The 12,697-nt window shown below is 38.5% G+C and overlaps 1 protein-coding gene across 3 annotated transcripts in view; it reads left to right on the top strand.

The window, feature by feature from the left end:
* LOC133526033 (F-actin-monooxygenase Mical-like) overlaps positions 1–12,697 on the top strand; it is a 59,665-nt gene that overhangs the window by 14,207 nt on the left and 32,761 nt on the right. For 2 of the 3 annotated variants that reach the window (XM_061862512.1, XM_061862513.1), the window contains exons 8-12: positions 59–1,227; positions 6,247–6,380; positions 7,323–7,449; positions 7,843–7,971; positions 10,293–10,361. In XM_061862512.1, the coding sequence (XP_061718496.1) occupies positions 59–1,227; positions 6,247–6,380; positions 7,323–7,449; positions 7,843–7,971; positions 10,293–10,361 (1,628 nt within the window). The remainder of the gene's footprint in view (positions 1–58; positions 1,228–6,246; positions 6,381–7,322; positions 7,450–7,842; positions 7,972–10,292; positions 10,362–12,697) is intronic. The other variant, XM_061862514.1, reaches the window with a different exon arrangement.

Below are 12,697 nucleotides of genomic sequence, written 5' to 3'. Positions count from 1 at the left end.
CAAAAAAAAAACACGGTGTATATAACGGCGACTGTACTCAGTTACGCAACTGTTCCAGACGCAGCCGAGGCCGACAAATCGCACTCGTCGTACCGAAAGAAGCGGCGCGCGCTCCGCACTCCCCAAGTAAGTACCGATCCCGCCGAATACATCCGCAGGCAGATAGGCAAGCTCGACCTCAACGACATAACGCAGCTGGCACGCCTCATACAGGGCCACGACTCCGCCGACACACACGAGGACAAACAGAGGGAGCTCCAACAACAAATACTGGCCCTACTCGACCCCGAGGACACCCCCGATCCTGCGCTAGTAAGACACTCACTAGAAAAACTACTCGGTACCACCAAAACTAAAGTTAGCGATGACAAATCCGTTGCTAGCTACTTCAACAAACAAGACGTGCCCGCGAAGCCGCAGCGGAGATTAAAAGGTCTCGACGCGTCGACGATCAAAGTCGTAGATTTATCAGATTTAGACGCGGAAACTGATGTAACTTTGGTTAACGAATTCAAAATTGATCGCAAACCGAGATTGGCGAAGCTGCGACAAGAAAAGTTCAGCAGATCTATAGATACACCGAAACTTGATGCTATGAAATTCACGCGATCGTTTTCAACGGAAGGCAGAAGTTTAAAGCCGCGATCGAACTCTATAGATTCACCTGAAACTCTTCAAAACACTAAACGAATAGCGCAGATATTCGAAGGACACTCTAGAAGGAACACTCCCAGTCCGGAGTCGAGAACTAAACGCTCCAGCTCTATAACTACCCCAGATATGCTTCTCCGGTGTCAACGCATGGCTAATATTATAGAAGGGAAACAGACTTATAGCCCGGAGCGTTTGAAATTAGAATCTATTGGAGACAACGAAATGGCTGCTAGGAGACAGAGAGTGCACGACCTGATACACGGAAAGCCTAAAGAGAGCGAAAGCGAGGATTATATTAAGAAAACATCGGATATGCAAGCTTTTCGTATGCAGCGCGTGTCAGACATGATGCAGAAGAGAGCCGAGAAGAAGAAGAGCTGTGGTAGAAGGAAAGCGGCAAGAGTTATAATGAAGCAGCGATTCGAGAAGAGTTTACAAATGCTAGCGGCGGAACCGAAGTTGGACTTCGCTGGGGCGGATCTGGAGAACGACTATGGGCTGCAGCAGTACAGGGCGAGCGCTCCGCACTTCGACGACCGAGTCAGGACGCTGGAGAAACAGCTGCAGCATTATGTGAGAGTCGTGTGGCATGCCAACTAACGGAGTGTTGAACCGTCTAAGCTAACTCTGGGCGTGTAGCCAAGATAAATCATTGATGGAAAACGCGAATAAATAATGTATGGAATGACTTTTCGTAGCATTTCTCATTCCAAATTTTTGTTTGTGAGCGTCAGGATGCGGCCATGATAGCTATTTATAGGGACCGTGCGCGTTGGAGGGTCTGCCATCTTGTGGCCTGAATCGAAACCAAAAACATGTACATTTACACGTCACGTGTTTTCTTGTGCATAGTAGGTTCTGCCATCTTGTGGGCTACATCGGAACAAAAAACATCACATTAACGCCTCGCGCCAAAAATCTGACGGCTCCTGTGCTGCCTGCTACAGTTCATGCACGCTCCCTATAACGAGATCGAGTAACTTTACATATACAAAGTTTATTCTAACCGTAACTTTTTTTTGGTAAGTCAAAATAAAATAAGAAAAATCATCATGACCGGTACAAATTAGGTACTAAATCTTTGCAAAAAGTTGGATTCGATATCCAACAACTAGGAGAAATGGACTTAGTCCTGTCAATCTGACGTCAGAATGGCTGAGCACTTTATTTGCAATATTTCTTATATAAAAAAAATAATAATAATTTATTTCAGGTATATCAGGCACCCATAAGACACATTACAAAAAATACTAAAAATAGATTAAATAACAAATTTAGCAGCTACAAACATAATAAATGATTACAAAAATAAATTAAATTAATTAATTATTAGCGGCACTAGGTAGAAATCATCACTTTGTTTGGCCAGTGATGATTTCTACCCAGTGTTTAGTCATGGGGCAGTTCAAGCGCTCAGCGAACATAACCATGAGGTTCAATATTTTTTATCTCAGGTACCAAATAGTACAAAAAGGGTACTAAAACTTGGAGTTCTCTCGTTATAAATAGCTATCATGGCCCTGTCATCCAGACGCTCAGTTTCGTTTAGTGTTTGTCGATATATGATTGAGATCATGGCTAGGCGCCCTGCGCCGAACAACGTCATATACTCTTTGAATAGTCATCGTAAAGATTCACTCTCTGAAGACCAAATGCACCAAATATATCGTAATTTACCTTTAATTTTAATTTAAAAAAAAAAGCGGTGGTGGCCGAGTGGATATGACGTCCGACTTTCAATCCGGAGGTCGCGGGTTCAAATCCTGGCTCGTACCAATGAGTTTTTCGGAACTTATGTACGAAATATCATTTGATATTTACCACTAGCTTTTCGGTGAAGGAAAACATCGTGAGGAAACCTGCATACATCTTCGAAGAAATTCAAAGGTGTATGTGAAGTCCCCAATACGCATTGGGCTAGCGTGGGGACTATAGCCCGAGCCCTCTCGCATGAGAGGAGGCCTGTGCCCAGCAGTGGGACGTATATAGGCTGAATTATTATTTAATTAAATATCTGTTACGATATACTTTGCTATTTAAATACTGACAGGAATTTGTCGATTATGGTGGCGTTCAATACTGTATTGACGCAAGAGTTAGCTTAGACGGAATATGGTGAAAATAATTAAGCCGGTTTAAAGTATCTTTTGATTATACTGGGTAGAACCTGCCAGTAATAACACCCCAAAGGACTAGCCCGTAGTACGAGTTGCAATGAAAATAGCCGAAGTATACGTCTTGAAGTATCGTCGAGGAATTTAACTGATTATTCGTAAGCCTTATTGCAAAGGCTTAAGGTCTATCGATGGTCAATTGAGAGTGTTGCTGTATATACGGTTTGTTTCACAGTTTCAAGGCATTATGACCGACATATTTGTTGAACCTCCAACTCGGCCATAAAAGAAAAAAAAAAACAGTATTTATTTGCCAGGGAAATTTGAACCTCTAGTGAAGGGTCAATTGAAGATCTAACGATAGGCCGATATCGTCCGGCGAACTGGTCATCTGTGGGCCGCTTCTGCTTTCATGAGCTCTGATCTTAATTCACAGATTCTGGTCCTACTTTAGGATTTTTATTTCGCTTGCATGATTCCACCTCTACCTGTGAAAGTAATAAAAAATGGCACTATATTCATTACGAATAACAATCTAATACGTTTGAACTAAGTTACAAATTGTGAATATTGTGAAACGATGAAATATCTTGTCTTATTTATTACTTGCTATCTTCTAACAGTCACTGTTTTACAACTTACATTTTTTTGTTGTACATGTTTTGTTTTGTATTCACTGTTGTTGTACTAACATTATATTTTACGTTGACAGTAGATACTCCCCTAGGTATAAATTGTCAAAATCACTTGTCGTTTGATATTTTTCTAACAGTTTGTGTTTCGTCGATACCAGTGGCGGGTCGTTTCTAAGAACTCGATTCCCACCGGCTTGTCTAATTTCAGACCGTTGAGTACTTTCACGATCGGATCATGAAGAAAAGGAAAGTAAAATTAGCTTCGGGTTCCCTGGGTGAATCAACTTTTTTTGTTTTGTTATCCTGTCCCGTTGTCCAAGGGACAACAGTGGCACAGTTTGTTTGAAGAGACGTTGTATGCCGTTCTATTAACATGCTTAGTAGGGGGTCCATTATGGACATTGGTTATAACGACCACAAAAACGCAAGTTTAATACATTTAAGTACCATAAAATCAGTATTTCAATGAACTTTTGTCCCCTGGACAACTAATCGTAACCATGGCAACGAGTGACGCTAAAAAGTTGATTCTCCCCCCTACGAATATTTGTGACGCGCCGCCACTGGTCGATACATAACTGATTGACTGAAAAGATTTTATTTGGCCTTCGCCATGTTACGGATTTTCTTTCTTATTGTTCTTTCACAACAGACGTTGAAAGTCATCGAACTTCACCGATGAAACGATTTTACCACAGAAATGCCAAAGATTGACAAAGATGCAAGAAAAATATTAATAACACAGTAAAGGCATTTCACTAAGTAATGTTTTGAAAGTAGTCATTGACGTGACGGGATTGACATTTTATTTGACGTACGCACATTATTACCATATGTGATCTGCTTGACCCTATCTCGGGGTCAAATATATAGTCTGGCAAACACAATCAGCCAGTAAGAATCAAGAAAAGTATACTCATCCCTTTCTTTTGGTTGTTAGTACTGGCGTAAGACAAATACAAGGTGCCCGTGAGCATTGCGAAACATTTTAACTAAGCATTCCTGGTAATATACACCGTGTTTTTTTTGATTTGCGTTAATTTCGAGGGTGCATTCCTGAGCTTAAATTAAGTAACTTTCTCAAAGATACCGATATTCTAATTAACTCCATTTCGGAGATAATCAATCATTAATTTTTATCTTATAAGGCCCTTACGAGCGTGTACACTTACATTAGGGCCTGTTTACTTATTGATTAGTGTTTAGTGCGAGTTCATACATTTGCTACTAAACTTAAGTACTATCTCGGACGATCGACGTTCGAAATGACATTGATATGTCACAGTTTTCAATTGTTTGGTTGAGTTAAATGCAATGCCCGTGTTACAACAACGCTATATGCAACATTTAGTTACTTTTTATAAAAATAAAAATAGTAAAAAAAAAACTTAAATTTTTTTTTTTTATTTGAAAATTAACTATGCCATTTAGTTTCCTTAAACGTACCTACCGATACCCCGAAGTTAACGAAATTCAATAAAAACACGGTGTATAGAAACTAAAATGTCGTACAAAATTTTCTGGATTAGTTTCAGAGATGATTTAATGTTCGAAATCGTTCTTTCGCCATAAGTCGGTACAAAATACATTTATGACTGCGGTATTGCTACTTTGAGGTCTAGTCTGGACATACCTATTGATTGACATCGAAAAATTTTAAAAATGTATTTGAGAGGATACCCCCAAATAAAAAAATTTTTTTAGTTAATTTTAGGTTATGTGTTTATCATAAAAAATTACGTTTAATGTACAGGAGTGTTCAAAAAAAGGGAAAAAAAGAAAAAAAAAATTGTCGAATTTCACGAAAAGTCATATTACATTTTTTGCTTCTGTTGCCATCAGGAATGCACCGTTAAAATCTCGCAATGCTCACGGGCACCTTGTATAGTATGATTCGCTCTATGTTTGAAATGAACTAGTCCGGGCCCAAACTCTAACTGTGTCAGGAATGTCAGGATTTAGAAAACGTTCATCGGAGCTTAAATAACCTAAAAAAATGATCACGTCACTTTTAATTGCAATTTTCTCGACTGTCATCTCCGCTACGGTCTGTTCAGTCTGGTCATTGTGTCGACGATATCAGAAAAGTGAAAACTTCTTTAGGCGCGTTGGGCATTTATTATGATGGGGAAAAAACATTGAACTCGCGACAGTTACCGTTACCGATACCTCTGTATATAAGTACGAGTATGTACGTACATAGATAGACATGCATATTGGTATTTTTTTGAGATCGAGCAAAACCATGCGATTCGCGACACTGTTACCGGTACCGTAACCGATACTTCTGTAAAGTATATACATATATTGTGGATGTACGTACATAGATAGACATGCATATTGGTATTTTTTTGAGATCGGGAAAAACCTTTCAACTCGCGACACTGTTACCGGTACCGTAACCGATACCTCTGTAAAGTATGTACATATATTGTGGATGTTCCTACATAGATAGACATGCATATTGTTATTTTTTTGAGATCGGGAAAACCATTCAACTCGCGACACTGTTACCGGTACCGTAACCGATACCTCTGTAAAGTATGTATATATATTGTGGATGTTCCTACATAGATAGACATGCATATTGTTATTTTTTTGAGATCGGGAAAACCATTCAACTCGCGACACTGTTACCGGTACCGTAACCGATACTTCTGTAAAGTATGAACATATATTGTGGATGTACGTACATAGATAGACATGCATATTGGTATTTTTTTGAGATCGGGAAAAACCATTCAACTCGCGACAAACGCCTAACGCGTCTAAAGAGGTTTTCACTTCAAAAACAATCTGCTGGCAAGTTGTTAGCGAAGCTAATGTTGCCTACGTTGCTATAGGAAGAGGGTCGTATCGTGGGCGGGGGCGCGCGCGCGGCGGGCAGCGGCGCGCGCGTGGCGAGGCTCGCCGCCGAGCTGTCGGGCACGGCGCCAGTCAGCGCGCCGAAGGCGTCCAAACCTAAGGATTTGATGAGGTAAGGCTTAACTTAAATAAATGCCATATACTATACTTTGTATCTTTAGGTCTCTCTTCCTTGTCGTATCCTCGTGGCTGAGGGACGTGACGACTGTGCACACACTTCACCAATGCTCTTTTGAAATGTGGTTTTTGTCTAGTGATTATGAGCTTTTCCAGACTATCTGGACCTTTAGGTAGGTAGGTATTTAAATATACGTAAACAAAATCTACCTTCAAATAGCGCCTTAAGCCAGGGTAGATGAAAACATTACATGATCAGATAATGTAGGTCAAAGTCAGGTCGTTCAGTGACAGATCCAGGCGGTTTTGTATTTGGTTGGTTAACCAGTAAATGTTGTAACTACCCGAAAATGTACAAATTGTTTGTTCACTTTTATTTAAATACCTAGAGATACAGAGTATAAGCAAAAGCCAGTTTCAATTTATAATTTATATAATAGTGTTTCTACTAGGAATTAAAACAGATTCAAATATTTTCTGAAAAAAAAGATAAGTTGTTCTAATACTTCTTATAGGTGAGGTAAGGTATGTTATAGATTTTTTAATAATATATTTTATTTCACTCAATCTAAGGAAATAACCGTACTAAATGTAAAACAATTCAAATAAACATTTACAAACAATTAATATTTATTTATCATTGATAGTTGTATTAACTTGAAAGTTTTATCAACAGATATGATAACAAAAGTGTGCATCAGAATACTTTGCCACTCCTGTGAATAAAATGCAACTTTCTCATGAGGTTTTAAAGTATAAACAGATTCTTTACGAACGGATGTGGTGAAGAAAAAAGATAGATTTCAATGTCTTTATCGAAAAAAAAAAAACACACTACGTGAACAAACTTTTAACAACCTAGCATGACATGTTTCACGATGACGAACCGCGCAGGATACGCATGGCGTTCAAAAGGTTAACAACCAATTTTTTCCAGATCCGTCGGCAAGATAGAGCGAGACGACTGGAATGTGAGGGAGATAGAACGTAAGATACTTGAAAACAAGCTCGGCCGACCGGAGCCGAGGGCGGCCGAGCGCGTGCCGAAGTGGGACAGGGAACAGGTATATATATTTTTTAATTAAAAAGTTTTAAGTTTATTATAGGTTACCACGTTGTTACTAGTGAATCCTCTGTATAACTTGAGATTCCGATGCGTTTAAGATATACAGTATGGAAGAATCAATTTATAAGTGGAAAAATTACTGCCTTGGGTGAGACTTGAACACACGGCCTCTGGATCGATACTCCAGCGCTCTGCCATCTGAGCCACCAAGGCCTCATCCATAGGCAGCAAATTTTCACCATATGGGTCTGGGTTTTAAATTTATTCTAAGCTTAATAGCATCGTTTGCAAAAATTCGAAAAAATTAATGGGCTCTGGAGGCAAAATGCTTTAAAACCTTAAGTAAGGTCATTTTACTTAAAGAAAACGTTCTTCATTTTCTTATTCGCAGTTCTTAGGCCGCCAGAAACGTCTAAAGGAGGGCGATAACGAGGAGAAGTGGGGTGAAATAGACGAGACGCTGCAGAAGCTGGACCAGAAGCTCAAGGACTCTGGCCGTCCAGACCACGGCACCAAGAAGGTAACTAAATTAACTTAAATATTTCTAAGTGAATATTTTACATACATACATATAATCACGCCTATTTCCCGAAGGGGTAGGCAAAGACCACAGATTTCCACTTGCTACGATCCTGACATACCTCTTTCGCTTCCTTCACTGGATAAGGGAAAAGTGTGGACTGAACGAAGATGTAGTGACAAAAATTGAGAAAGGTATGTTGATGGTTTGGACACGTGGAAAGAATGAGAGAAAGAAGGTTAACAAAGAGACTGTATAAGGGAGAAGTAGAAGAGGGAGCTGGAGGGGGTAGACCTCGGCGGACTTTCTCTGATCTAATCGGGGAAATCCTGAAAGGCCAGGCCGAGAGCCACCCTAAACCGACGAGCGTGTATGAGGAATGTCATGAAAGTGAAGGAAGGGAAAGAGGTGTGAATATTTTGAAGGGAATACTAATGATTGATGGTAATACTAATGGTTTATGCTAGAACTCATGTATTTAATTGAAATGTTTAGGTTATTGGTTTCTCATTGTTAAATTAGATTTAGTCCTCTTACTCGTACATTGTTGTGCCCTTGCAGGGCGGCACATGTCGGACCCCTTTGTTTGACATAATTATTGAAAGTCATTAATGATAGTCAGATTATCATCAGTCATAATTGTGAAATCGTTATTTTTTCAGGATTTTCGTAAGGTTATCCTATAGATAGGTTAGGTTTGTTTCATGCCAATCCTGAAAAGTTACGCGTTTCTGAGAAAAACCAAATTATGACTAACGAAAATGCGGACAAACAATACATTATGACTTAACCTTTTGAACGCCACGCCTATCGCACGCGGCGCGTAATCGTGAACCTTGTCGGTACGCATGAAGGTTGATATTGGGCTGTAGCCGCGCGCGTCATATATAATAATAATAATAAAAACATTTATTTCAGACAGAGCCCGTACAATCTTGTTAGTTAATCTTAAAAACTAATTATTAATTGATGTTCTTAACTAGCATTACAATTTACGACTAAAAAGTAAAATAAAATAAATAAATAAATAAACATAATAAGCACAACATAGGGTCAGCAGTGTTTGACAACATGCATGGACGTCCACCGGGCTAACATAGGGTTGTTCCAGCGGTTAGCAAACACGCTCAAGATGCGATTGGGACTGCCGCGCAGACGGGACATGAGCGAGGCACACCTTCTCCTCATGACGGCCGCGAAGCCGTCTGTCCTGGCTTCGGCAAACATGCCAGACGCGCTACAGTGTCGCGGCAGCCCCATCAGCACCCGGAACGCGTTATTTTATTGGACGCGAAGATCGCTGTACGCTCTTTGCGTATAATTTTGACGACCGGTCTGGCCTCGTGGGTAGTGACCCTGCCTATGAAGCCGATGGTCCCGGGTTCAAATCCTGGTAAGGGCATTTATTCGTGTGATGAGCATGGATATTTGTTCCTGAGTCATGGGTGTTTTCTATGTATTTAAGTATTTATAAATACCACAAGCCTTATTGAGCTTACTGTGGGACTTAGTCAATTTGTGTAATAATGTCCTATAATATTTATTGATTTATTTAATTGACCCACAGGCTACATGAGTAGAAAGATACACAGAAGGCTTTAAAAAGAGAAATCTTGACTTTTAGATATGATGTCTTTGGCGGTCAAAAAGTTAATATGTCATGGGAAACAATAGAGACCCCGTCACATGTACTTCTACACCATCTGTTCCATCGAATGTGATTTGTGATACGCAATAAGACTTTGACTTTACCCATACCCCGGAGTTATCGGAATTAAATAAAAACACGGTATATATTTGTCATGTATTTATCTTTTCTAGGTCATTAAAGCAAGAAAATATTACTTTGCTAATCCGCGAGAAAATAACGTGTTAGTCAATCACTGCTAACCCGTTATACTTACTTGCGTATTTTTACATGCAATTAATGTTCCCACCCTCCCACCGCAAAGATAAATACGCAAATAAATATAACAACCCACCACCAAAAATACAAAACTCGACACGTGTTTCGCCTCTCTACGAGGCATCCTCAGGAGATGCTGGAGATGTTGACGGTCTGACACCCGGCAACTGACTGAGTCAGTCGTGTCGAGTTTTGTATTTTTGGTGGTGGGTTGTTATATTTATTTGCGTATTTATTTTTGCGGTGGGAGGGTGGGAACATTAATTGCATGTAAAAATACGCAAGTAAGTATAACGGGTTAGCACTGATTGACTAACACGTTATTTTCTCGCGGATTAGCAAAGTAATATTTTCTTGCTTTAATTAGCATGGATTTCCGCAAAGTAACGCCTGATTCTATTAATTACTTTTCTAGGTCGCCAACCTGGCCACCAAATTTGTTAAAAAGGAAGAACCGGACGCTAAAATTCAACCTAAAGAAGAGGTAAGAGATATATTTTATAATAAAAAATATTCATTTAACCCTTGGAACGCCACGCCTATCGTGCGCGACACAAATATGGATATTGGCAAAGAGAATTTCAAAAACTTCGTAGCCACAGTAAATTTACTGGCATCTGCCGAAAAACTCATTGGTATCAAATATCAAACATTTATTCAGCAAATAGGCCACAGGGGCACTTTTACATGTCCATTTTACAAACAATAAAAATTACAAAAAAACAATTACAAATATGGAATCGATGAAATAATAAATACTTTATTAGAGATGTATACTGTCTCTAAATGTCAAATTACACAAAAAAACTATGATAAAAAAAACCAACAAATACTAAAATTCTTAAGAGATGTATACGTCTCTAAGTGTCAGAGATAAAATATAAAAAAAAGATATTAAATTATCCTTAGAGATGTAGGTACGAGTCGGGGTTAACAATGCCACGTCAAAAATTGCACGTATACAAACTTGACCGAAACCACGACTTGATATGAATTTGTAGCGTGTTGGGGATGAAATGTACTGACTTCATATCAAGTCAATGGCGGCGAAAAGGTTAAAAATATTTCCTCACGCGTCCCTTTTTCTCTAAAAATAAGTACATTTCGATGTTAGTGCGGAAAGTATGTCATTACTTCACGAGTACCGAGATATGGACGAGTGAAGAATGACATTTCCGCACGTGTAGTGAACGACGTTTTTTAATACAGTTGTGAAAAAATAAGAAAAATATCAAGTACTTTTTTTTATGCATGTTCTATAAAACAGAAACAAGTGTAAATATAAAATTTCATACTATTATTACCTAAGTATCGTTATTTACGATTATTTGTGTATCGTATATTTAAATTGTATGAAAACAATATCGAATGATTCCTTTGGAAACTTAAAACATTCTTGCAGTAAAAAACGCCTCTGCTTTGACAGGCGTTTCGGCAGCTATTCCGTTCCATTCAGACAACTTATTAAGAACGGTTTTTCAATATTCAATATTAAAAAATAAACGTGTTATAATGATGAAGAGGTAAGTAATGAAATATGCTTATATTTATTATTTTTACATGAACAGTAGGTTTTTATGTTGATTACGACTTTTAAAGGAAACTAACATTAACACTCATCAATAAGTAGTCATGAATTGGAACAAGTGGAAAAATAAACAGCGCTAGTTCACGAGATCCAACTTTCCGCACGCTAAACAGCTACGTAAAGTAGCACTTTTTGACCAACTGTATTAAAAAGTTTTTTTTTTTTACTTTTTAACCGACTTTAAGATTTCAAAAGGAGGAGGTTATCAATTCGGGTGTATGTTTTTTTTTAATGTTTGTTACTTCATAACTCCGACATTTCTGGACCGATTTCAAAAATATTTTTTTTGATTGAATCTATATATTATTATGTACAGATTGGTCCCGTTTTTGTCATAACTCAGTTCTGATGATGCGATCCATGAGGAATCGAGGGAACTCTTCACATGTGAAAGGCATACATATAGTGATATTTATATTTTCATTACCAAATCAAGCATTTACATTTAAAAAGTGGCATTTGGTGAAGTGAAAATGCTGATGCTGATCAGAATGGAACTCTTCAACGACGCATAGTTCCCGCTTGGCGATTTGTCGTCTTCCTTATGTTTGTTAGGCAAATTAGGTTTACGATACAAATTTTTGTCAAGTGCGAGATCTGATGGTAGAATCGAGGGAACTCTTCAAATGTGAAAGGCATACATATAGTGATTTTTGTATTTTCATCAACAAATCAAACATTTCCATTTAAAAAAGTGACATTTGATGAAGTGGAACTGCTGATGCTGATCAGAATTCCAAGACTTTTTTTAAATATAATACAGTGTGTCCCTAGCCATTGGACAAAGCCGAAATGTACATATGCATTAGGGTATTTAGAACCAGTGTACAAAGTATCATAACAACCGGTGTAGCGGATTCGAAGAAATTAACAAATTACCATTTGTTACTTTGGAGCAGCCTGTATGTGTTAGTAGCTCCTAAGGTAATATCTTCAAAGAATAGTATCGACCTTTTTGATTATCTTTTTTTATTTATGACACTAATAAGCTTCTGACTATGGAGTGTGGAATTAAGAGGAGTGACATCTCTTATGGTAGAATTGTTGCAAAAGTGTCCAGCTGTCAGCTATAAAATAATAGTTCCAAATCTCTCCAGAGTAGCGCTAGAGTAGTTAAGAACCTAGGCGCTATTGACGGAGTGAAGTGCGCTGTCTATGATTTGATTTTTTTGTTCAAGTATTCTAGGTGTTGTAGCGCCACCTATTAAAGGTTTTTTTGATGACACTTTTTG

Source organism: Cydia pomonella, chromosome 1 (assembly GCF_033807575.1).
Source record: "Cydia pomonella isolate Wapato2018A chromosome 1, ilCydPomo1, whole genome shotgun sequence".
Lineage (NCBI taxonomy): Eukaryota > Metazoa > Arthropoda > Insecta > Lepidoptera > Tortricidae > Cydia > Cydia pomonella.
This window is presented reverse-complemented; position numbering and strand designations above follow the sequence as displayed.